The 27,151-nt window shown below is 45.2% G+C and overlaps 1 protein-coding gene across 1 annotated transcript in view; it reads left to right on the forward strand.

The window, feature by feature from the left end:
* The first annotated feature begins 2,060 nt into the window (after window positions 1–2,060).
* The window catches only part of AKT2 (AKT serine/threonine kinase 2), a 41,241-nt gene continuing 16,150 nt past the window's right edge, over window positions 2,061–27,151 (forward strand). The window contains exons 1-2 of the mRNA XM_018565075.1: window positions 2,061–2,173; window positions 18,391–18,511. Of these exons, the coding sequence (XP_018420577.1) occupies window positions 18,466–18,511 (46 nt within the window). The 5' untranslated portion in view covers window positions 2,061–2,173; window positions 18,391–18,465. The remainder of the gene's footprint in view (window positions 2,174–18,390; window positions 18,512–27,151) is intronic.

Genomic DNA, 27,151 nt, shown 5'->3' on the forward strand with positions numbered 1-27,151 from the left:
TTACTGTACCAGCCACCGGCCGCCCATATCCTGGCCCGAGTGGGTACGCCCACCAACAGTTGCCCAAGTTCTTAGGCTGCGTTCACACCTAGGCGGATTGAATATGCGCGTTTGTCGCGCGGTTCGCATCGCGCGTTTTTACCAATACACACCTATTCCTCGTAACTCATATAACCATTAGGAGAAAAGGCAGTCAGGGATCAGTATGGAGGAAGCGTGCTTGTAAAGAAGAGGTGGCCAGGCCATGGATAAGGATGTAAAGGTGTAGATGAATAGTGAGGATAGAATAGTAAGGACAGGATAGACACTGTTTTTTTTATTGTTGTCTTTGTCCCCATTAGGAAGACTTCTCTCATTGAGGAAGCCCTCCTTTCCTCATTGTAGGATGTGACAGAGACACAAACTGATGGGAAATCTTCGATAATGACAAAAATAGAGTGGTGTTAGATTGCAGGTAACAATTGTTTTCTATGTGTCCCATTCACACTACAAGGCGGGTTTATTTGCAGCGACTGGATGCCACCGTGGGCCGCTGCACGAAAATTTTGCTTTGGTGCCCTGTGATTTCTAGTTACGCCCCTGATTCCAAGTAAGTATGCATCTGTGGAGGGGGAGAGCAGGTTGCTTTAACTCAGGGCAAAGAGGATAAGTGTATTGTCATAGGGCCCGTTCACTCTAGCCCGTCCGCTAAAATGCTGCGATTTAGTGTATGGTCTGGCGCATTGTAGCAGCTCTGGCAGTGTGCGTTGTATTGCACACGGCTAGAGCTGTCACATTTTTATCTTTTTTTTTACTTTAATGGTAGCGTGTAATCAGCAATGTGTACACTCCATTCAGATCCCCAAACAGCAGCACAGTGCACTGCACTTCTGTGCGGTGAAATCCAGTGCGCTGTAAAAAAAAATGCAGCTTGTGTACATTTTTTTTTTTGCAGCATGCCACCCATCACACACGCATTGCGATGTGAGCAGAGCACATTGAAATTAATTGTTTTCTATGTGCCCTAGTGGAGCCCTTTATTTTTTGGGTGCAGGAAAAACTCTGCTCTCCGCTATTGGGCCCTTGAAGTGCAAATTATGCTTTAATGTGCACACTGCAGCAGCTGGCAAATTTGTGTGTCTACAGCTGAAGACTCCATTCACACTGCCGTCCTCTATGTGTCACGGCTCTACAGGAAGCCAAAATTAATTGTTAGACTTGTAGAAATCATAGAAATTTCTCCAACGACTGTGTGTGAGCTGAGAGTAGAATCCCATCATGCCTCTGCCTCTAGCAGTCATGTCTGTGGCTGTTAGGGTCTTGCAATGCTTCATGGGACTTGCAGTTGCAACTGGAGTGCCAAGGTTGCCTACCTCTGCTCTATTTATACCTGTGCATTGCGGTAACCATATGCGCAAAAGCAACTGCAGTGCAATGTGCTGCCATTTGTTTGTGCAGCATCTCAATGCACCTTGCCAGCAGACCACAGTTCGCAGACATAAAACATCTGTGTGTTGCATTAAAAAAAAATGCTGCAGATTAGTTAAAGCCGGCATTGTGGTGATTCGGCAGCCCTTTCAAAATTGTTAAGGACTGCTTTAACGAATTGCATGTGAACATGCAAAATACCACACGCTTTATGTGCATGCAGTAACACACCAGTCTGAATGGCCCATCACCAAATGCGTTTTTTCCTCTGGTGCATTTTCAATTGCAATCCATGTTAATGTGCATTGTCACCCTTTGTGTTGATCGTCAATGAGCGATGGAAAACGCATGAAGCAAAATTGCAAGGTGTGATTCCACCCTCTGCCAGGTTTTTGCTGTCCCATCCAAAATCGAAGATTCCTATTTCTGAAAGGGAAAACCTACAAAATATGGACCTAATGTTTTTTTAATTAATGTTTTGCATCCAAATACTGCAGCCTACTATTTAATTTTCATCGCACTGCTGTTTTTTTTACAGTGAAGGATATATAGTGTTGGCTTCACCTCACATTCCCTTTGTTGAACATGGGAGCGCCGGGCACCTGCCCTCAGCAAAGATGGCTGCCCGGGCTTTTCCGGAGCTGTTCAGTGCTGGGGCGGATGTAGGCGGATATTGTCGCCTCTATTCTCTAGCGCTGCTGGTTTCGTTAGAAGGGAGACATGAGATCGGGGAGCGGCGGGGTGAGCGGCGCCTGACCCCGGGAAGGTAAGGCACATGGGAGGCCTAGGGTGCGGCCTGTGTGGTGGGGTGCAGGGTCTGTGGCGAGAGAGGGAGGCCGCTGGAGTACACGGGGGCTGAGGCCTGAGCCAGAGAACGTTGTACACAGAGGCCTAGGGGCAATTCACTGCAGACACACGCTGGGCTGCTGGAGCAGCAACACAGAGGCCTGGAAGTACACAGCAACACAGAGACCTGCCAGTGCAAAGCAACCTAAGAGGGGCCTAAGAGTGGGGTTAATAATGAGGAGCTGCCTATGGAGATCTGCCACTAGGGAATCCTTTCTGTCCCAATCTGATCATTATACTGCCAGAGTGGTCCCATTTAAAGGTATGATGTATCCCTAAAGCGACCACACACACTGCAATCTGATTGTACAATCTCCTTAAGAACTACCAGCAGCTATGTAATACAAGGGCCTGCCTGATCAGATACAAATTGATTGGATAATTGAGCTAGGTCCTCATATTACATATTTCTGGTAAATCTAAAGTTGATTGTGCGGTCAGATTGTCATGTGTACGCTGACCCTAAGGCTATATTCACCCTGCAGCGTTATTTAAATGCAAGAGGCGTTATCTGGGAACTCCGGACAAACTTTACATGTCCCAGGTGAAGTTTTCCTGCGTTTTGCAGTACCCTGCCTTCGCATTGCTTTGGCCAGTGTTGTTGCAACGTAAACACAAGGCTTTGTTTACAATTGGCACTGTTCACACCGCGGTGGTGCTTGCATGTAGTACTTTGTTTTCAGCACAGCATGGTGCAATGCAGTCCACTGCATCCTACCACGCTGAGGCCAATAGTACTGGATGCAATGTCACTGTAGGACATCCTAATAAAGTTCTGACAAAAAAAAAAAATTATAGAGTGATGCGCTATTTCCAGCGCACTGGTTTTGCAGCCTTCACCGGGCACACCATTCTCTGCAATCTAACGGACCCTTAACATTTCTGATCAGACCCTGGACGCAGAGAATTCTACTTTCTCTGTACACGGCTAAAAACGTGCGCACGTGTTAAAACTGTGAAGCTGTGAACAGGGACCTATAAACGTATATTTGCCAGTGTGAATGAGGCCTAACTACTGCCAGAAGTGTTCACATTGCTCTATGTTAGAGTCCACCATGGCAGTGACTGTGTTTGATCAAGTAGATATAAACTATTCCTACGTGACATTTATTGTCCTGAAATCTTGTTTACATGCCGCGCTCCAGCATTAGCTGGATCAATGCTCTTTACTGCCTTCCTGATAATGACAACAGTAGGCCATGTCTGCCTATTATGTGTCGGCACAGATGTTTGTAATGTTAAAGCAACGCAATTCATCTTAAAAATGCATTCAAGTACCTTTAACTATTAACAAAAATGTATCTTATTTGTGTATCACTCGGCTGTAGATCCTCAAATCATCTCTGAATTGGTGCTGACACTGTCCTTCCTTCTGGAGGGGTGCTACTTTTGTTCCTCATGGTCCCTGTGTGTGTTGTAAAGTAGCCACCGCTCCAAGCTCACTCCTGTGATGGACTACAGTCTCAATACATATAGGTAAACAAAACATGAGATTGTAGTCCATCACAGGATTAAGCTTGGAGTGGTGGCTACTTTACAACACACAGGGACCATGAGGAACAAAAGTAGCCCCCCTCCAGAAGGAAGGACAGTGTCAGCACCAATTCAGAGATGATTTGAGGATCTACAACCCAGTGCTACACAAATAAGATACATTTTTGTTAATAAGGTTCTTGAATGTATTTTTGTGATTTAATTCCTGAGTTTAGTGTCACTTTAATCATGTGACATAGCGACAACACAGGAGCACATTTGGAAGATAGGTACAGATCATGGTCACCCCATAACACAGGAAGTGCCCGAACAAGGGTCCTTATGGCAGTGTCTCCAGGTATTCTTTTTAACAAAGGCTGCAGATTTTAAAAGCGTGTAAGTTACTTTTTAAATGACATTCACGTGTTATTAGTTTTGAATAAAGTAGGGAAGGCTTTTAGCCGTCTTTGTCATTTAGGGAGATTTCCCTTTATTTCCTATCCTGTAGACACAAAAGGAAGTGAGGAAATCTACCAGAAGGGCCGATTCACACCACAAATGGTGCTTTCCAGAGCGGCCAGCCTCTGGAACGCACTGCAACCTGGCAGCCTCCCTGCTTTCAGAGGTTTGAGGGGGTGTGGCATTGAACTCGGTGGCATTGCAGCCACGCCCCCTGCCCGCCATGCGATCGCCCGAACAAGTGGCACATCTGCAAAAATAGTGCTTGCAACAATTTTGCAGATTGCGCTAGACCAGAACGCGGGCACTAATGTTCCACGTGTTTGGGTGTGGGCGATCGCTCTGCGGGTTGGGGCCATTGACTTCAATGCCACGCCCACTCCCGCCTCAGGGAGCCGGCTGGGTTGCTATACAGTGCGTTCCAGAGGCTGACCGCTTGTGTTTGTGGTGTGAACCGGCCCTGAGAGTGACAGGAACCCCACTTTTATACAGTTGTCACAAAAGAAGATGTCCCCATTGGAAGACTGGACCCACCTCTTGCTCTGATGACAACTCTTGATTTTTGTATTTCTTATTTTGTGCTTCGGTGACAGTGATCACCAGGACAAATAGAGGGGTGAGTCTTCCCAATGAAAACACAGACAGCAATAAAATCTTGACAGAAGGTCTCACCCTTCCCCCACTTTCTCAAAGACTAAAAAAAGTTTTGCCTTTATGTACACTTTAATGTTGTAATACTATTATAACAGAACAGCAGTGAGGGCGCCCATGGCAGCTGTTTGGTGTTTATTTCCTTTTCTATGTTTGTAAACATGGTGCTGCTTTGGGCAAAAAAAACCTTTTGGCTTTGGTATAAAATATGCAGAAAGACAGGATAGGAGGCAGCTTAAAGCAGAACTCTGCCAGGATGTGCACAAATGAACCCATGCAGTGGGGTTACCTTGAGATGCAAGGGTTATCTGCTTGTTTTGGTCTAGGGAATGCAAAAAAAGGCATAGTTACCTGATCCTCAATCCCGCCTGGCTGCTCGACCGATCCCCGCAGCCTCTTAAGGACTTGTGACGTCATCACATCTAATGCAAATCCATTCACTTGCATTAGACGCGATGATGCCGAGGGACACAGCTGGAGCGGAGGGGGAGAGAAGTGAGCGCTGACTGCTGCAGGACCGAGGATTGGTTGAGTATGTTTTCTTTATTCCTGCTCTTAGACCAAAACGTGCAGTTATCCCTTCCAGTGCAGGGGTAGCCCCACTGCAAGGGTTAATTTTTGCACGTCCTGCTTCAAGCTGTTTGGATTTGAGCACCGGTGCTTTATTTCCAGTTCTATAGCATAGGTTGCCATATTTGTCTGGGAACACCCAGAGCACCCATGGCAAGTAGTCCGTCTCCAGGAAGTGGAGAACGTGCCCCCCTGTAATGCCCGGGGCTGGCGCGGGGGAAGCATACGATTGTGCAAATGGCAACCATTGTAAATCTTGTAGGTGTGTATTTATTTTAAAGAGACATGGAGGGACTAATGCAGGGGAGTTTTTTTGTGCTGACAGCTCGTTTAATACTCCACTCCGGACACATGTAAGCTTATAACCGATAATGGTGCCATCTGGCTCGCCAATCAGAGAAGGACTAAGGCAGAATGGGGCCCTAAGCAAAGTAGCAGTTTTGGCTTTCCATCTCTTGGATTGATATTGAAAATGTCTGTAATGGCATGGCCTGTAATGGCATGGCCTCTCCTGAACACCAAGTGCATCCTTCCTGGTGAAGTAGAGCACTTGTCTCACTCAAGGACTTCCAGAGATCTGGCCTAGGAGAAGGAGACAGCACTACATCTTCTTGTGAGAAAGCTGAGGATCCCGAACCCTGCAGGAATCTGCTCCTGCATAGTACTGGAGAAATGGTATCCTGAGCATTCTCGGCATCCCGCTGTAAGCCCTCGTTCACACCTGAACGTTTTGTAGCGCGTTCTACGCTCGACGAACGCTCTACAAAACGCTCAAACATCTAAATCCCATTGCATTCAATGGGTCTGGTTCCCACCTTGGCGTATTTCAGCCCGTCCCTAACGCGCTACAAAACGGCCCACGCCTGAAAAGGTACATGTACTACTTTGGGCCGTTTTTGTTGCCCGTTTCCATTGGGATACAGCCAAGTAGCCCTTGGAAATACGCGTTTGTTGCGAAATTTTTTTTACCGCGAATCGCGCTTAAAAAACCTTGCGAAAGACGCGCATATGCAATACGCCTAGGTGTGAACCAGGGCTCAGTTCCTGTGATGTATGTGGCTGGAGTCAAGGAGCAGAGCCGGCTATAGAGGATTCGAATGTCAAAATCCATCAATTCCCGATGGAGGAATCGCTGTTGTCATCTTTTGTAATCAACAGCCACTGCTCTAGAGGTTGCTGAATACCTCAACAGCACGTGCATCAGTTTGCATGGAGGCAGCGTTCGTGAGAAGTTTTCGGCCTGCTCCTTCTACAAAAGTCGATTTTTTTTTTATTTTTTTCAATCAACTTTTGTCAAGCGAGGGGGTTGTCCATAGGGCCACTCGCCGCTCAAATTTGTGGCCGATTCAGCTGACATTCAAACAGTGTACGGCCAGCTTATGGTGAGTATTGTTCATGCTTATATTTATTTTTATTGCTGTAATCCATCTTTTTTTTTTTTTTAACTGGGTGGGAGGCTGACACATAAGCAGATCTTAGTATTTAAGTGCAATGTTTGCTTTAAAAGAAACCGGTCATAAAAATTTACCATGGTCTGAAAAAATACCAATTTGTAAAATAGCTACTTACAGTTGACCTCCTTTTTGCAACAATAATAAAATCCTGACCAAAGGTATCAGCGCTCTTAAAGGAGAACAATGTGGTTAAGGCTTTTCCCCATAGTTCTCCTTAGGGTAACGGGAGGACACAAGCTAGCGTCCTCCCGTCACCTTATGCTCAGTATACCGCGAGCTGTAGCTTGCGGTATACTGAGACGCCGCAGCTGAAGCGGATCCCGGCAATTATGCCGGGATCCGCTCAGCTGCATGACTGACAGCTGGCTCTGCCTATCTAGAGGCAGAGCCAGCTGTACCCGCCAGTCAGCGCTGGCGGAGGGGGCAATCCAGCCTCTCCCCTGTCACAGCAGAGAGCCGTGACAGGATCGAGAGGTGAGCGAACGCCGGTATGTGTTCGCTCACCTCCCGATCTACTGAGCCGACCTGTGACAGTCTCATTGTCACAGGTCGGCTAGAACTATGAGGTGAGTGAAAAGCACTCACCTCATAGTTCTCCTTTAAAGTAGAACTTAAGCCAAAAATATTTTTTTTGTAGTTTTTGATAGAGTGATGGAGGGTTATAACAAATACATTTTCTAACATCTGTGTCTAATTGGGGAGATTACCCTTCTTCCTGTATGATAGCTACAACAGGAAGCGAGAATAAATCCCTGCAAAGAATGGGAACTCCCCGGTGGTCAGCCAGGGTCACCAGAACTAGTGTGTCTTTTGGAAAATTTCCCATCTATTGCTGTTCTGGTGACAACCCAAAATTTGGATTTTCTTTTAGATTTAGAGATGACGGTCACCAGAATAAATGATGAATCTCCCCAACGGTGATGGCACAGACGGCAATAAAAAAGGGACAGGGTTTCTAATCGGTCTCTACTCTATCCAAAACCTAAAAAAAAAAAGTGTAATCTTTAGTTGCTTTAGTAAAACGGGTGGGAGGGGAGCGACCTGGAAGTCAATGCTTGCGACACTCATGCAAGATTACCAGAACTTATAAATCTTGTTAGGATAAAGATATTGCAGCAGAACAGAGGTTTTCTGGGGGGGAATGTATCAAAAGTGGAGCCTATGTGCACGGCAACCAATCGGCTTCTCTCTTCAGTTCGTTCAGTTAAGATTTGAAAATGAAAGAGAGAAGCCGATTGGTTGCTGTGCACAGCTGCCCAGATTTTTTCTGTTGCAGTTTTGATACATTCCTTTCTCTGTATGTAACTATTTTACAGATTGGCCACTTGGTGACAGGGTCTCTTCAAACCAAATCCAAGCAACATTGGTGGGGGCATGTGGCATATAGAAGCTGCGGCGTTATTTCACTTTGTTAGTGGATAGTTCAGATAGACAAAAAAACTTTTTTTTTGTGTAATTCTTTCTCCCTAATGTTGACCTTTGTAACAGTCAATAATTGCTCTGCAATGAGGTATTTATAGTTAGTGCAGCACAGGCTTGTCTTTTTGTCAGCAGCATCAACCCCTCGTATTTTTCTCATGACTATCTTGGTTGAACTTGGCGAATGCCTCAAAAGCGATGGTCTGCAAGCAACGTTCTAGGCCAAATGGCTTAGTACACACAAGCAACTATGCAGCACAAATGTGGCCTGCTCGAAGATCTGCCAGGAGAGCATTGGAAGGCCTACCAGAACATGGCTTAAAAGAAACACCAGCACTGGATAGACTTCTGTGTCAACGCCTGTGTGTATGAGGCCTGGAGCAGTTGCCATTTGTAGGGACAGATGACTAAAAGAATGTCCTGTAGAGATGTTATTTGTGAAGGGACAGCCACGTGGAAGAGCAGAATTAGGCATAAAGAGTGGTTTCCCTGTAAGACGAATACCAATTGTGATGAGACAGCTGAGGGCAATGGAACTATCACATGAGATTCTTCACGACAGCTGCCTGTTTACATGTGATAACTTTCTTCCAGGCAGCTGTCTCTTTTCATGTGATCTATTCTTTTAGGCAGCTGTCTTTTTACCTGTAGAATCTCGTACAGACGAGTATTGGATACAGGAGGTCTAAAGTCAGCAGTCCAGGTGTTTAGATGACGGGGGAATTCAGAGTCCGCTCTTAAGCTGGCCATACACCTTTCAACCATAGCATGACTTTCGTTGTGCAATGGTTGTAAGGTAATGAAAATCTTGTACGATCTGCCCATCTTGGACAGGCAGATCGTACTTGGCGATCATCGTAAGCCCGCCCCGCTGACTAGAGGGCTTCCGATGATTCCAATGCTGAGCGGGCAGTGTGCACTTGCGCACACCAGCCCGTTCAGCATTTGTCTTCCGAGCATGCCACTAACCCGCCGAAAATCTTACGATTTTCGGCAGGTTTTCAAGCGTTCTTGGAAGACAAAAGACGTGCAACCGTACAGTAGAAACGGTCGCACGCCTTCCACCTGCGGTTATCGTATGATAATCGGCTGGTGTATGGGCACCTTTACAGATGGTGCAGTCCGCATTCATTTTGATGCACTGCAAGCAATCTGGTCCTCTTCAGTTCAGGCATTCTGCTCAATAAACTCGTTTTGCCTTGGGAGTTAACTTGCATACCTTTCTCCATAGGGCCTCTGTAGCAAAAAAAATAAAAAAATGGCGGGCACAGTCAAATTTAGTATTTACATTTGTCGTAGCATGTTATAGAATCAAAGCTAATACCCTACTGATAGCTGTGGGCAACAGCGCTCTTCAGTCCCCAAGTAAAAAAAGCTGCTGGTTACTGGGCCATTCATATTGGTATATTTGTAACATTTCCTGATGGCATGTACAAATGAGGGCAAATTTGTTGGTACCATTACAGCTCGTTGAAACTGCTTTATTCCTCCTGAAAAGTGATGGCTTTTAAAGCCATTGTCTCATGTATACCTGCATGGCTTCGGTCTATCATAGAGTAAAGCAAAGAAGGTGTGAAAAGGGATAAAATATTGCTTATTCTACAAAGATGTTTCAAAATGGCCCGGACAGATTTGTTGGAACCTCTAGAAAACATTATAAATAGTTGGATCCTAATGATATTTTGAGCGGTTTTCTATAACTGGTATTGCCATGTCTTCAGTATTGCAATCAGTCGACCCATTTAAATGGAGAAAACTAGTCACTCTGCTGTTTATCATTATGTGCACCACATTGAACATGGACCAGAGAAAACAAAGGAGGAGATCAAAAAGATTATAGATTAGCATGTCAAAGCTAAAGGCTATAAGACCATCTCCAAGCAGCTTGATCTTCCTATGACCACAGTTGCAAGTATGATTCAGAAATATAAGGTCCATGGAAGTGTATCCAACCTCCCCGGATGTGGCCACAAGAGCAAAATCGACCTCTTTTGGATTGAACAGAATGGTAGACAAAGAGCTAAGGAAAACTTCCAAAGAGATGCAAGCTGAACTCCAAGATCAAGGTACATCAGAGTCTGATTCACCATCTGTTGCTTTATGAATGACGGTAAACCCAAGAATGAAAAAGACCCAGATATGAAAACAATACTGGCATTCGCTAAAATGCATATTGAGAGGCCACAATGCTTCGGGGAGAATGTTATTTGGATGGATGAGACAAAACTGGAACTTTTTGGAAAGTCAGCACTGTTTGCAGATAAAAGATGAAGCTTTCAAAGAAAAGAACACTGTACCTACTGTGAAACATGGAGAAGGCTCGGTTATATTTTGGGGCTGCTTTGCTGCATCTGACAGTCTTCAGTCTGTGCAGGCCACAATTAAATCTCAAGACTATTAAGGAATTCTGAACAAAACATATTGCCCAATGTCAGAATGCGATGTCTCAGCTGCAGGTCACGGGTCCAACATTATAATGACCCAGAAGAGCTAAAAACGCTTAAAGGTGGCCATACACCTTCCGTTTATTGTTTAGAAGGTTTTCGTACGATAATTGGGCAGTTGATGGGAAGTGAAACATCACACTTACTGTACAACTGGCCGAATTTCCTCGCTGGGCCAGGCTGGGAATTTTTTTTTTTAAATCGAAACGAAAGTCGTTGGATTAGTGGCGTTTTCGTACAAAAGAAAAAGCCAACATGAACACTGCACATACGCAAACGAAAATCCGTTCTGTTAATCACCAAAATTCGGTGAGTTAGTATTGCTAACTATTATCGAAACGACATTGGTCTGTGCATGATGGGCTATTTGAGCTAGAATCGAAAAAAAGGTTCTTGGCAGCAATGAAAATTCTCGAACGATAATCGCAGAGTGTATGGCCAGCTTAAGAATGGCTCAGAAGAAAACATTGGACCTGTCCATCCAGGCCCAGAGAGTACATAGATCCATGAAGACGACTTAGGGAATCAAGCACAAAGATTGAGTGCTGTAAACAATATTTTCATTTACTTTACTATACTGGGTACAGATAATCAGATGATCAAATAGCATTTTTCTAGAGACCTTTTGTTTTTAACTGCTCATTGAAGCCTGTGTTAGTAAATTAGGCAATCCTTTGCCTTCATGCATTTTGTGGGCAGATCGAATTCAGAGAAGGCGGCTTATCTGTGTACGAGGAATTAGAGGAATTAGTGATATCTTTGTGACTACGGTTTCTTGTGAATTGATAAGCTGCCTTCTCAGAAGGGCGGGCTGTTGCCACAGGGACCCTTTACCACAAGAATCCCCTAAAGCTGCCTGAGCCATCTTCTTGGTCATTTTGGGGAATCGTACACCAGAGAGACATTTGTGGGCTTAGGTAAATAGGGATAATACAATTATTTACTCATATGTAAGACTGCTGGAATACTGGGAAAAAAACAGGGAACTGTTCTTTAGTAACAGCCTATGGCTCCTCTTCCCTCGTTATCCTCCTCCGCAACCAGGACGTTTGGAGAATGGAGGAACGCTTCGGGGACGGGCAGCAGTGGCACAGACAAGTGTGGGGGTGGGGGGAAGAGAAAAAGGTACTGTGTGCTTTTTACCTTATTGCAGAGAATGCATTAAGGTAAAACATGCCCAGACCTTAGTACTACTTTAAAGTGATATATTTTAATTAAAAGCATGGCTAAAAACAGCAAATGGGTATCTATAGAATGGATGGATTGACGCATTCCAAATTTGTATCACTAGGGCAAAAAAAAAGTAAGCTGTTGAAAAAATAAAATCACCACAAAAGTCTGTACAAAGCTATTCTACCCTTTGAAAATAAGTGCAGTGTGGTAGAAGGAGGTGTCGGTACTCAATGATGCTTTGCTTAGTGCTGGACATACCAACAGTACTACTTCATACAAGGGGCAACTTGCTATGGAGGCACTTTCCCACCTTGGCGTCCTGGTGTATTGCATCAACGCTAGTGTATTGCACCAGTGCGTTTTGTTAAGGTAGCCAATTTAAATGAATGGTCTGGCGAAAAAATCGAAATGTCCAAAAAAAAGGATGTGCAACTGTTTTTGTTGTTGTTTTTTTTAACGCAGTGCACGACATCACACATGTGCATGGGAGCTGTGTTGCAAAAGTGCATTAGGGTGACATTCAAAATCACATTTATTTTTATTGACTGTGCATCTCAACTGCATAACAAATCTGACTGCTTTGGAAGAGTCAGTTCCTCTTCTAGGGCTGTCTAATTACTCTGCCTCTCACCTCACTACCTAACACTTTGGGCTTGTTTACACCAGGCCTGTTGAGCTGTGCTTTTCTGCACACGGTGCATTCATGCTCAGTGGTACGCAGCTCAATAGATATGGTGTAAACAAGCCCTTTACGTAGCTGCTGGGAATGGAGCAACGTCTTATGCTACAGGGCAGTAGTAGCCAGACTGCAGACCTCCAGCTGTGGTGAAACAGTTGTGGCAGGAGCATTCCCCCGACCACTTTGTGGCATGTAGCTGCGGGGTAGGGAATGTTCCGGCTGCAACTGATTGGGGGGGGGCGGTGTCAGTCAGTTTTGAGTTTTGACCGGGCTTTGGCAAACTAGGTTTACACCAAGCCCCCCTGCACATCACTAGTCATGTCCACTGGTAGTCCAAAGAGCAGACAGGAGGAGGTGCAGGTGGGATAGAGTCTGCAGAACTTGCATGCCTTGAAAAGTGTCACCCTTCTTATGCTTGCAGACCTGTAGCACTGGTTGACCACCAGATCAGATGCGCTACTGTACAAATATTCTGACTCTTACAATTGCTCTTAGCCCCCTTCAAATGCCCATCCACTCAGATCAGCGGGGGATCCATGCACAGATCTTGCTGATCAGAGCAGTACAGAACAGATGTCACTTTTGTGTCCATTCAGCTATCCTCCATCTTGCATAGGGAGTCGGATGTAAGAGGACATGTGCCCGTTTGCATCCAATTACATCCAATCTGTTGTGTCTAGATCCACAAAAACTGACCTGTTTTCTGTGGTTGTTTTTTTTTTTTAATGTAGTCTGAAGTAAAGGGGCGCACATCACTTTGTGTCCACCGACCCTGACACTTACCTTGACAGACGGATCTGATTGGACCGCTTTGCGAAAGAGTCCTTAAATTTGTAGATGGTTGCAGCCCTAGTTCAAAATAATCGATTAATCAATAATGAGAATAGTTATCAACTATTCTCATTATCGATTAGTTGGTTGGATCCCCTAGCTCTCCCCTCCATGCTGGGAGGAGGGCACAGCAAGCAGTGGGCGGTTGCAATAGCCATCCGGCTATTGGCTATTGCAATTTGTAATGGACCAGCCCACTACCTGCTGTATTTACATTCAGCTGCCGTCTGTGGAATCTTGCCTCTGGCAGCTGCCATTCCCTGGCTGAAGTTATTCCAGAGCCATGTGCTTACAATACAATTATTACACACAAAAAAAATTATAGAAAGGTGGGAGAAAAGTCATCTTCGGTTTCAGCCTGACAACTTCTGCTGCAGGAGGTGCGTTGCAGTGCCATTCATTTCAATGGCACCCCAAGCCGCGCCTCCCACCCACAGTGTGGTCGCCCCGCACCGGAACGCATGCCGTGCATTCCAGTGCAATTGATAAAAATTGTGCATGCAGTCTTATTATGAAGTACACTTTGTTACATGGCGTTTGTGTTTTATTTTATATTAGGGATGGCATTTTATTTCATGTTTTTATCTGATCGAAAAAATTATCGGCCAACTGATCGATTTTATGAAAATAATTATTCGTCGCAGCATTATTTTGAACCATGCAATGGGGTTTGGAGTTGCCCTTGAGCAGGTGCACTTTAAATGACACCAGTGGGGCTGTCTAGATTATTGGAGAGCAGCAGTTTGTTTGCACTTTTTCTGTCCAAACAGAATCATTCAAATCATCCTTGGCGACCCATCTGTTTCCCTTCATCTTGATCTGTTCCCTCTTCCGAACTTGATCTCCCAGAGAGAGATAAGCAGCATCAGGTGAGCTGCAAGCAAAGTGTTTATCCTGCACTGCCTCCTGTGCTCACTGCTCGGCCCGAGCGCCTTTTTTCTTCCGATCCAGATTTCGTCTCTGTGCTAATAGCAGTTTCCAGAGAGATAAGAACGTGCGTATTATTTATGCAGCTCGCAAAACAAACACTCTGCAATCTGCTGTGTTTTCCAGCACAGTCTGTCATCGTGGCAGTAGTGCCCCCCAGCAGAGGTGCTGGAACTGGATGAACATGGTCATCCGCAGGCTGGATTTAAAGGCGGACGACATGAGCGGGTCACATCTGCTCTCATGTCCTGTTTTGCGTCAGTGTTTATCTTCTGCTTTCCCTCCACCGCGCTGTTTTGCATAGTGGGTGTGATTCCTGGTTCATTCACAGAAGTGAGATGATAATCTGCTGTGTAATACTTCCCTTTAAGAGCAAGTGACGGAAAACCCCCATCGTACGTGCTCGGCCAGCTCCAAAGAAGTAAGAATGCAGTCCTGAAAAAGCACCAGACCCTATTTATAAACAGGACTTGAAGAACTCCGGGCAAAACTTTTATTAACCCTCGCAGTTGGGTTACTATTGCAAGGGTTAACTGCTTGTTTTTGTCTAGGTGCAAAAAAAAAGATGTTGTACTCGCCTGAACCATAGAGCCGGCTCCCTGCTTCTCTGGTCTCTGAAGCCTCTCTCCTCCTCCACTGCAGGATTGGAATGCTCCTCAGGGTCCTCTATACCAGTGGTTCTGAACCTTTGCCTCAGGACCCACTTTTGTCCTTGGTCATTAAGTCATGACCCAGGTCACACTGCACTGAAACGCATGGCATTGTGGTACCACACGTTCCGATGCGGCCGATCAAATTGTGGGTGGGAAGTGCGTTTGGGGTGCCATTCAACGCATCAGAACTGGACTGTGTGATTAATGCACTGTACTAGTCTGAATGCTCCCATGTGTGCCCTGTAGAGGTGCCGGGAGCCAGAATGTGCCGTCATTCTGGTCCAGGCATCTCTACAGGAAATGCAAGGGGGCTGTAAGCAATGCATGTATGGATGGAGCTCCCTTGCTGCCCATAGCCCCAGCCCACCTCAAGCTGACACTCAGCAGCGGGCAGCATATTCTGAATGGCTGCTCGGCGCGAAAACTGACAGTGCCGCGCTAGGTGGAGGAAAGCGTGCCGTGACCCACCAGAATGTGATGATTTACGGGACCTTAGACTGCTGCAGTGGAGGGGGAGAGAGGCTGCAAGGACCAGTTTAAGAACAAGCCCACTTTATGGTTCAGATGAGTATAGTTTTGTTTTTTTCGCACCTAGACAAAAGCAAGCAATTAACCCTTGCCGTGCGGGGGTAGCCTCCCTGCAATGGTTAATAAAAAAAAATTTGCCCGGAGTTCTTTAGAGTGGTATTAAACTCTTAAACCTTTTTTTTTAAAATGATGAATCCGGATCAAATAACTATACATTGCCCAGCAAAGTTTTTAGCTGAAGAATTTACAGTCGTTATTGTTTCCCAAGAGCTGCAACTCCCTCAGCTCTGCTTCCCTGAACTTCCTGCCCAGTACATCATCACAGGGACAGAGCAGGCTCCTTTTGTTTAAAGTTACTAAAGAACAGTTCCCTGTTTTTTTTCAGTATTCCAGCAGTCTTGCATATGAGTAAATAATTGTATTATCCCTATTTACATAAACCCACAAATGTCTCTCTGTTGTACGATTCCCCAGCTGGGAGAAGTGTGGATGGAGGAGAGGGGAGCAGGTGAGTGTCTCGCCTTGCTGTGTTTGTGGAGATACACACAGTTTGCTAGCACACACCAGGGTGGCTCCATAGGACTCTGCAAGGGAAAGAAGCCACCCTAGACCAGGATATCAGGACCAGCGCTTAGGGGACCGGCTGATTCTGGAGGAAAACGCCAAAAACAGCATCCATTGTAAATTATTTAATTAGCAATTGAAATAGCTTACAGAACTTTTGACTTTAGTATCTTTTCAACTTAAACCTGTATTCCAGGCTTTAGAAATATTGCCTAAAAACAGGAGGCATGAATAGTATATTCCCAGGTGAGCTTTGCGTATTTCTCCCAAATCTGCATGAAACAACCCCTGCACCTTGTCTCTGTGCAGGAGTTTCCTGTAACAAAGACTGGTCTTTGCTGCTCTCACTCTGTGTGCAGGGTGGCTGGTCTTGTATCCGCCCCCTCTGATTTTCTGAAGCGACTGCTTCATGGCCCATTCACACTTGTCCGTTCCTGTGCAATGGGTTAATGCAGGGGTGGAGAAATGAATTTGGAGTTCAGAAACCAGGATTTTATGTAGGAGCTAGCTCTATTGACAATAACTAGAGAGAACCTTAAAAGTTAGGCTCCAGCTGTTACTTTTAAGGAGCATTCCCTGCCTGGCTTCTGGTGTGTGTTATATAATTTATGAGCTGCCAACAGATAGAAAATGGATTTGCAGCATTTTATTTGACGCAGTGCACCACAACCTGCAGTAGTGTGTTACCATGCATTGTGGTGCACTGTAATATATGGGTGTCGGAGCTGCATTGCTTTAGTGTGTTGTGATGCCATTTAAAATAAATGGCACGAGAACTCACAAAAGTGCATAACGTGCAGCGCAAAAGTGTTTCTGCCCTCAGTGGGATTCAAGCCAAAACTATAAGCACATCAAAATATAATTGTATCTGCCTGTCACTACTAAAGACTCTGATCGCCTGTGCATACACTACGGCATTACTGATGGTGTAGACTCCTTCGTACTGATAGTTTCACATCTACACAGGAAGTTGATCTGGCTTTTTATACAATTCAATGTAAAGCATACATTAAGCACCATGCAGTCTCTTGTTAGAGATAGGGTTAGTGGTGATTCTTCTGTTTTAAACATAATTTGGTTGAAGATCTTATATTTCTTTTTCTAGGTCATATGCTAAAGTGATATGTGCGACTGGCCATACACCAGTAGACAAATGGGGCAGCACAGTGGCGTTGTGGTTAGCACTTCTGCCTTGCAGCACCGGGGGTCCCTGGTTCCCTGGACTAGCACTGGGGTTCCCTGGTTCGATCCCGGCCAGGTCACTATCTGCAAGGAGTTTGCATGTTCTCCCTGTGCTTGTGTGGGATTCCTCCCACACTCCAAAGACATGCTGGAAGGTTAATTGGTTCCTCTCAAAATTTGTATGTATGTATACATGTGAGTTAGGAACCTTAGACTTTAAGCTCCTTGAGGTCAGGGACTGATGTGAATGTGCTCTATGTAAAGTGCTGCGGAAATTCTCGGCACTATATAAATGCAATGTTACCTCGGTTCACGAACTTAATTCGTTCCACGATTCTGGTCGCATACAGAATCAAACTGATCAGACCACGATCTCGACTAGAAGAAGCCACGACAATGTGTCGCGAACGCAAATGTTCGGTTCGCTTCTGTTCCCGAACAATTCGGTTCGCGAACAGGAAGTTTGGCAAAATTTTGCTTCAGGTCACGAACTCCGCATCGGGTGACTAACAATCACCGCCATCTTCCCCAGATGGCAGAGTTCGTGACCTGAAGCAAAATTTTGCCAAACTTCCTGTTCATTCAGTTTTCTAATGGTTAATGAAGTTAAATCAGGGCTGGGAAATTCGTTTGGAACCTGCGAGGCAGTCTGTCCAATCCAGGAGCCAGCAGGATTTTTTAGGCACTTCTCCATTGAGAACAACTAGAGAACGCCCTCAGTCAGGCAACAGCTGTCATTTTTCAAGAGCATTGGCGACCTGGCTCCTGGGATTTTGTCCAGCCTTGGATTAAAATAACAAACCATAGTATTAAAATAACAAAATCAAAGAAGCAGAATGAATAATTTCTTTCTCCAACGAACGAAATTCTAACAGTCAATTTGCTTTTCATTCAAGAAACTCCATTTTTTCCAAAATGTAATGTAAAAATCAAATGAGATCTCGAATGACATCTGTCAAGTCTGGGGTTTTTGCATGTTCTGACTAGATTTTTCTTATGTCCGTAGGAAAATCTACCTTGGTATGGCCAGCTTTAGTTGTATGCTATATTATGTTTGGAAGAAGTAGTGATGAATATCATAGGAGCCTTTTGTTAGCTAACCATGTGATTTTCTTTTTTTCTTATTCCAGAACCGCTTTACAGTCTAAACACACTTTTTTTGGAGAGCTGATTGATTACACGTAGGCCTCAGTCTTTCCATCACCATGAATGAAGTAATGGTGGTAAAGGAAGGCTGGCTGCAAAAAAGAGGTGAGTGACAAATGCAAAATGGATATTATGTAAGGCTACCCTCAGACAGGTGGGTATAAACTACTATCGGATCTGTCTATCATTGAAATAGTACGAAGCAGCAAAACCCAATGCCAAGTGAATAGTTTAAAGCTTAACTAGACCCGGCTATTTAACCGTCTCCCAAAACTGTTAAGCTGGCCATACACTGTTCTATATTTTTTTTTGTTCAACCCACGTGCAATGTTTGAGGAATCCCCGCTGTTCCTTTTGTATTCTGACAGCTCATTGGATGCTGGCTCTGTTCATTCGAAGGTTTTCCGATTTGGCACCTTCGATCAGGTTCTTCAACCGGCTGAAATTCGCATAATGTATGGCCAGCCTTACTTTCAAGACATGCCTTGGGTAATAATGAGATGCACCAATACCGGTTTTGCGGTGTCGAGTGCGCGTACCAATATTTTTTTTTTCCAGTTGCTATGTGCCTCAGTTGTCACGAAGCTGGGAGGCGGTTCATGGCCCACTGCCAGGTTTCATGATTACCTGGGAAGACTTTTCTTTCGAAAGAACACCGACTTCACTTGCCGAGGCCGCCCGGCTTCTTGATCATAAGGAAGCCAGGCGGCGGAGCGTGAGGTGCCGTCCGGTTTCCTGATTGGTCAAGAAGCCAGGCTGCCTAGCAACAAGTGAAGCCAGCTTCCTAGCCAATCGGTAAGCTTGGCAGCACTTCATGACCAGCCTCCGGTTTCCTGATTGGCTAGGAAGCCAGCATTACTTGTTGCTAGGCAGCCTGGCTTCCTGACTAATCCGGGAGTCGGATTATTACGTGCCGCCCAACTTCGTGATTGGTTAGGAAGCCAGGCTGCCTAGCAAGAAGTGAAGCCTGCTTCCTAGCCAATCGGAGGCCAGGAGGCGAGTCGTAATTCGCCACCCAGCTTCCTGATTGGAAAGGAAGCTGGCTCAATGCTCCCTCGGCACTGCATTTCAGAGGGAAGTTCCGGTATCGGTATCAAAAGGAAGTATCAGAGCATTTGGGTGAGTACAAGTACTCGCCCAAATACTCTGTATCGGCACCGATACCAATACTAGTATCTGTATCGGTGCATCCCTAGTAATACCTTTCAGGGTCGTCTGTGGGTTCATTTCAGCTTTCATCCGTGAGGCCAGGGCTACATCACCAGTGCCTCACTCAACCAAGAAGTGGAAAAACAAAAAAACTAAAGGTATAAGTGCACTTGTTCTTTAGGGCCTGTTCACAGCATGCCCGTTAGGCTGCGTTTTCCTGCACATGTATAGTGTAACCAGGAAACAGTTCTCAAGCTCCAGAGCCAGGAAGGGGTAGCTAGTTGCTTAGCTTAGTAGTCAGTGAAGACAAGACCCTGACGACAAAGTGTAATGAAATCAGAGAGGCACATTGGAAGTGCTTTCTGGCTGCAAAGGTAATATTCTGCATATTCTGGCAGGTCTTTGAGTTAAATGTTTTAAAGCCTGACAGTTGCGCTTTGTTAATAATGAGCTAGCTTGACGGACTGGGACCTGTGCACACTGGTATCAAAGTGGACCCCTTGGCATGTGTTCCTGATGCCTGGGGCAGGTAAATTGTATTGCTCATTATACAGTACATAAGCTGCTCACTACATCATGTTCGTTTGACATAGACACCACACTCCCCACCCCCGCCTAGGAGTCTCTGATAACATTCGTTTTTCCATATATGCCCTGGATGTTCTGAAAATTAGACCCTGCTGCTGTACTAAAGAAATTGTTACTGGGTTGTTGTTTTTTTTTGCACTCATGGCAGGGAGATAAGGATTGTGTAAGGTTATATAACATGTAATTTATGTTGCAATATATATTGTTGATTCATTCATTGATTGTTGACTCATCATGACCACGTGCTGGGGAAGGGGGCATATCTTCAGCAACGGATCTTAGGTTCACGTCAACCAGGTCCACACGGAGTATGTGCCCAGAATAGAGATTGTCTGAAAACATTTGGAGCATTTGAATACTGCTTTCAGTAACTTTTGTTGGTGTCTGCTGTTATAACCACATCGATAAAGCAGAACCCCAGTGTAAAAAACGACAAAAAAACAAAAGATAAAAATGACCCATTAAAAAAAAAAAAAATTATAAAACTAAACCAGCTTTTTCTGCACTATTCATCCTCGGTCCCGAGATTTCTCCCGCAGCACTGCATGTCCACAGACTGATGGCCAACATCATTAAACTCATTTGCTCTGAGCCCAGGTCGTCCTTGACCTTCCCCAGCCTGTGACTGGACAGTGAAAGGAGAAGCAGCACAGGGCAGAACTCCTCTCTCTGTCACTCTGCTCTCTCCTCCTTGTCACATGAATTGATTGACTCCTTTTACCGCTTCTTCCCCTCACACTTCAGCTTTGCTGTACAGGGACTACAAGAGAGTGATACCAGATCAAATTCTGGTAAATACACTGTTCATGTTTAAAAGAAGACACTTAATCAAGTCAATAATTACGGAGCCGCAGAGCTCTTATACCTGTCTAGAGTCCAGCTTTAATATACAGTTGGGGGAAATTGATCAAAACTGGAGCAGACAAAATCTAAAGCAAATTTGCACTGCAGCCAATCAGCTTCTCGCTCTCATTTTCAAATCTTACCTGAGCAAACTGAAGAGAGAAGCTGATTGGTTGCCATGGACAACTGCTCCTGATTCTGCTTGCTCCAGTTTTGATAAATTTCCCCCCAGCTAATATACAATTCTATAATATACAGGGTAAACAATTACAACAACGTATTCTGCGTATACTGGTAGATCAACTGCTTTGCAGATTACCCGCCACCCCTGATTGGTTAATAGTCAATTTGACTAAGTTGATTTAAGTACAATTTAAAAAGGAACTTCACCCTGATCTTCAAAATTACAACAAACACATATTTCTAAATAATTGCCGGCTTTTTATTCTTTGCATACCTTTTTTTTCTTTTCCTCCCCATTCATCTCACAGTGGCCATTTTTTTTTTTTTACGAAGGGCAGGTTACTAGATCTCCCTTTACTTCCTGGAATTCTGGTACATGTGACTAGGACATGCGACCATGCACATCATCTCAGGGGAGGAAAATGCCTTTCCCTGAGATCTCATGAGATTACAGATGAGGTTTCTCAGCAAAGCTCTGCTGATGTAACCTTCCCAGGATGCAACGCTTGGGCACAATTACATCAATTGTGCCAACGTGGACCAAGAAGCAGAAAAAAATATATTGTAAGTAAAGTAAAAATCTTTATTTAGCTAATGAATATAAGATGATTTCATATCGGCAAGCAGAGCTGTATGCTGATGTGATTATTAGTCAAAGTGGGTAAAGGTCCAGTTTAAGCATTACAGAACTTCTTATGTCTATGTGATGACATAAAATTCGTCCCATACATAAATGACTGTATGAGACTGTGATCGGGGGAGCTGGATGATGGATCTCTGCTGATAGAGATGTGACTGTAGTGACATTACATATCTTCATTATGTTTTGTGTACTGGTTGAATTGTACGATCAGAATCTTTGTCGTAGGTAATCGTGAAGTATTTTACATATACAGAATCTCTCACTGGATTGTGGAGTAGTTTTCATGGCTTGGTCACACAATGTCCGTTGTGTTTTCCTGTACACCGCCACACATGTATGGTATGAACAGGGCATATAGAAAACCATTGTTTGGAGAAATACGCAGCTCTTCAGATACAGTGTGAACAAGCCCATAATACAATGATGGACAAATATGGACTTCAGAAAGCAGTCTGCCCAGTGCAGGAGCCAGCTGGGTTTTTCTTCTTGGGAGCCAGCTCCTTTGACCACTAGAGAGAACCTCGAAAGTTAGGCACCACCTGTATTTGTTAAGGAGCATTGGCTACCTGGCTCCTGGGATTTGTCCAGCCCTGACTTATTGTTGTGCATTACATGAACCTGCAGCAGAGTGCAAGAAAAAATTCAGCAGTGCGTTCCAGTGCGTTCAGCCTCTGAAACGCAACACAGCCGGCTCAGTTTTTTGGGGGCCGGGAGGGGGCGCGACGGTGCATTGAACTCAATGGCACCGCAGCCCCGCTCGCTGTGCGATCGCCGACACCCGAACGCGTGGCACATTAGTGCCTGCAATCTTGTCCAGTGCGATCTGCAAAAAAGTGTTTGCAGCATTTTTTGCAGATCACACTGGACCGGAACGCAGGCACTAATGTGCCACAAGTTCGGGTGCCAGCATTCTCACCGCGGGCAGGGGGAGTGGCTGCAGTGCCATTGAGTTAAATGCACCCCTACAGCCCCCAAAAACTGAGCTGGCTGGGTTGCGTTCCAGAGGCCGAACGCACTCCTGATGGTGTGACAGGGCATGCTGAATGACCCCAACGGGAAATGCGTTGCAGGATGAGCCACATAGAGGGGAATTTATCAAACCTGGAGCAGACAGAATCTGAAGCAGTTGCCCATAGCAACCAGTCATCTTTCATTTTCGAATTGTAACTCAACAAACTGAAACAAGATGATGACTGGTTACTATGGGCAACTGCTCCAGATCCTGTCTGCTCCAGTTTTGATAAATTCCCCCCGTAGTGTGTTTTTATTTCAGCAAAAGTTTATTGGAAAAGACTTCAGCATGGGCCGACACTGAAGGGAGCAGTCAAACACACTCACTGTATTGTGCTACTTCTCATGAAACACTATAATCATTTATCAAACAAGACTTTCCTACAACCCTCGGTGTACAATGCAATGACAACCTCATGTCTAAGGTTAGCTGGCTTTTCTGAAATACGACTGCTTTAGTGACTGCGTAGCAGGTGTAATACTGTTGTGTGACCTGAATTTGCTCAATTTACTTAATTTTGTTTTTTATGAAATAAAACAAAATGACAAATCTTAATTGTCAGCTAGAAACAGGAATCCTTCTTCAGCAGCGTGCTGTGTGCGGTGGCGGTTGTCTTTGTCATCATCCATTGAATGGAAGATCGCCCTCTATAGTCTGTGCTCCAGGGCATCCTGTGATTTTCTATAACCCTGGTTGACCTCTCCACATTCCTAACATGCCATAAGCGCAATCCTAATAAAAAACACACCTCCTTACTCCGGAGACCCCTGAGTTTCCCCCACCGCCTTACAGAGCAACAACTGCGCCGTAACATAGGCCTTTCTGTTCAGTGTTTGAAAATAAAAAGATCTGGTTGCTAGGAGCAATACAATGATTCTTTCAAATCTACCGTGGATGTATGACTATGAGAACGCAATGGGTTACTATGGGTACAACTCGCCATACATGTGATCTGCTTGTTCACAGCCAGACCTTTATACCTCCACTAAATCCCTTGGCTGGGCACGCACATGTGCTAATTTGTAGATGGATGCCTTGCGGTCACTTATTACTTCCCTTGAGACCCCATTCACACTGAGCGACATGGAAATCGCGCGACTTTGAGCGACTTGTTGCGCGACTTCTTCCTTCCTATTGGGGCTGTATGCAATCAGGAGCAAAATCGCTCTAAAAAAGGGTCATGTAGGAGCGACAAGCTACCAGCAACGAGCTACAAGCGATATTGAGCGACGTGATGTGAACAGCTACATTGAAATGTATTGGTGAAGCTACATAGAGCGATATAGCGCGGAAATATGAGCGATATCGCTGCAAAAATCGCTCCATAAATCGCTCAGTGTGAATGGGGCCTTAAGGTAAACTTGTGTTTTGCTCATACAGGTACAAACAACAGGCTCACTTTAATGCCAGCTCCACCAGCAGCTTATACTTGCCTTCCCTCCTTACCACTCCGTTCAACCACCGGGAGTAAAGGACGAGCCCCATGCAAGCCACATGATACATAACTGAGGACTTCTCCCTGCAGGTGCAGCCATGTGGTCCCTGAGTTGACAGTTGTCAGTAGTGATGTTTTCGGGGTTTGAACATGGTTCGTCCACACCAATTCAAAATTGTCACTTGCAAAGCCAGTGCATTGAGGCCAGGGCATTCCTGCCCTGCAGCCACATGTGACAAAGTGATGGGGAAAGCCCGTGCCACAACTGATTGGGCTGGAAGGGATGTGTGTCAGTAACAGATCTGTGTGGGCTTGTGCGAACTTAGTTCACACCAAGCTCTACCACACACACTGTTATGATGAGCACCAACTCCAGTGGACGGAGTGAAGTTCAGTCACATGCTCCTTATATCTAAAAATGATTCACTTCTGGTGGCCGAATTGTAAAGGGAAGGCAGATATAAGCATATGTAAAATATACAAACAGTCTTTCCAAAGGTATGCATATTTTAATTGCATACGTGTGAATATTTATGCCTCCCTGGTGCGTACATCTTCACCTGGTGGTCTTCCGGGATCTTTGGCCATCCTTTTGGTCCGTAACTCCCACATGCTCCCAGTAGTTCATTCCGGCATCAAGGTGTGCTGAGAATGTACACTGCTGAAGATTGCTTATACGGGTAAGTTTGTTTTATTGCAGAAGAGACATAGCCATGAAGAACCTGTCTGCTCGCAGTTTAATTCCCCTTTGGGGTGGGGAGATCTTGGCCATCCTGAATGACCGTAGCTCCCGCGCATGCTCCCACTAGTTCATTAATTCCGGCATCAAGGTGTGCCGAGAATGTACACTGCTGAAGATTGCCTATACGAGTACGTTTGTGTTATTGCAGAAGAGACATATCCATGAAGAACCTGCCTGCTCGCAGTTCAATTCCCCTTTGGGGTGGGGAGATGGCACTAGGGTGCATACATCTTCACCTGGTATTCTTCCGTGTTCGGGATCTTTGGCCATCCTGAATGACCGTAACTCCCGCACATGCTCCCACTAGTTCATTCATTCCGGCATCAAGGTGTGCCGAGAATGTACACTGCTGAAGATTGCCTATACGAGTACGTTTGTGTTATTGCAGAAGAGACATATCCATGAAGAACCTGCCTGCTCGCAGTTTAATTCCCCTTTGGGGTGGGGAGATGGCACTAGCGACTGCTTGGGAAAATCATAGGTAACTCAGAAGAATTTGTTTTTTTCTTTCACAGAAATGGTTGTTGCAGCGGGGTTTTATTTTGTTGTCTAGTTGCAGACAATGCCTTGCAGAGTACCCAGTGTCTGACACTAATGAGCTTCCTAGAAAGAAAGGGACGGATTAGGAGGATTATCCTTTTTGTGTAATGCCCCATCTTTACACCCGCTCTCTCTAGTGTATTGCATGGGGGAGGGTAAAACTCAAACAGAATCTCTCCAGGTTTACATTGTGGAAACTAAAGAGCTTTATAGGCTGGAGAACGGGACAGCATGAAAGCATTGTGGGACACGTGTAGACCTCTCTGTAGTGAATTTCCCATCATGAATCTGGCCAGCGGAGAGTCAGGACTCTCAGATGTGACGATGGCATCCATTATTTGTGATGAAAGGCCTGTGTCTTGCTGGTTCCTCTCTGCACGTTTGTGCAGTACTAATTGCAACATGCATGGTGATGTTATCTGCTGCCACCCTCCCTTTTGTATGCTCAGGAGGGGCCATGTCACTTCCTCTCCCGCCTGTAAACAATAGTAAACAGTAAGTGACGGCTCCTGTCAGCATCTGCGGTAGCAGCACCAGGCTGTATATTTTTTTTACAGTCTGCCTAAAAATAACATGGCTATAAAGATAGGCACACGGCTGTCAAACTGAGCGAAGAGACGCAGGCTGCAGCTTAGTGTCTTTTCATTTTCATTCTGGTAGTTAGCTAGTGACCCTTTCTGGCCTGCTAGCTAATGCTCTATATTTGTACCGTATACTTTTCTTCTGAATGGCTCAGAACCGGTGCTGGTGAAATGCAAGCCGGTGTGTTCCTTTGTTCAAGCACTGCCCTCTCAGGCTGGTGTGACTTTCCCATACGCACAGGAGCATGAGAAGGAGGTTGCACAAGCAAGTGTGTGTGTGTTTTATTGCTCAGGCACCACCCTTTCAAGCCAGTGCATCTTTCCTATACACACAGGAGCATATTGTGCTCATATACTAGGTCTATTGCTTCATGTTTTCCTTCAGTTCATTTGGGGAGGACATCCGACCACATGCCTCTGAACAACTCCTATTCAACCAAGAGGAAAAGGCAGGCTCTACGTCCTTCATATCTCTAGTTACTACAATGTTCTTTCCACCAGCTCCCTAAAGCTGGGTACACACAAAATTAAACTTGGATGAATCCGCTGAAATTCAATAGATGGGTAACACTGTCTCCTCGCCAAAAGTGGATTGTTAGATTGACTTTTGTGGAAGGGATGTGTTGGAAAATTGTTGGGTGACCAGGCGTCACTGTCAGAATTCAAAGGGCAAAGCTTGGAGATTCATCCATCCACAATGGTAGCTTGGATGGAGGAATCTATCAAAATCTGTGTGTACCCAGCTTTACTGCCCCCCCCCCCTTCTGGGTGATAGATTGGTTACCATGGGCAACTGCTCCAGATTCTGTCTGCTCCAGTTTTGATAAACTCCCCCTATAGTATATTTCATCTGAAATTTAAAGGTGAACTTTTGGGAGAGTAAAATGTACTCTTCCCAATAGTTTGAGCCAGCTTGTGACCTTGCTGCTGTTGCACGCTGGCTCTATAGCTCAAGAACTGAGAGATCACAAACTGCTGTCAGTCACCGCTCCCCCCAGGGATTTCCCCCCCCCCCCCCCCCCTCCCCCC

This window comes from Nanorana parkeri, unplaced genomic scaffold, assembly GCF_000935625.1.
Source record: "Nanorana parkeri isolate BGI_ZX_2015 unplaced genomic scaffold, ASM93562v1 scaffold810, whole genome shotgun sequence".
Classification (NCBI taxonomy): domain Eukaryota; kingdom Metazoa; phylum Chordata; class Amphibia; order Anura; family Dicroglossidae; genus Nanorana; species Nanorana parkeri.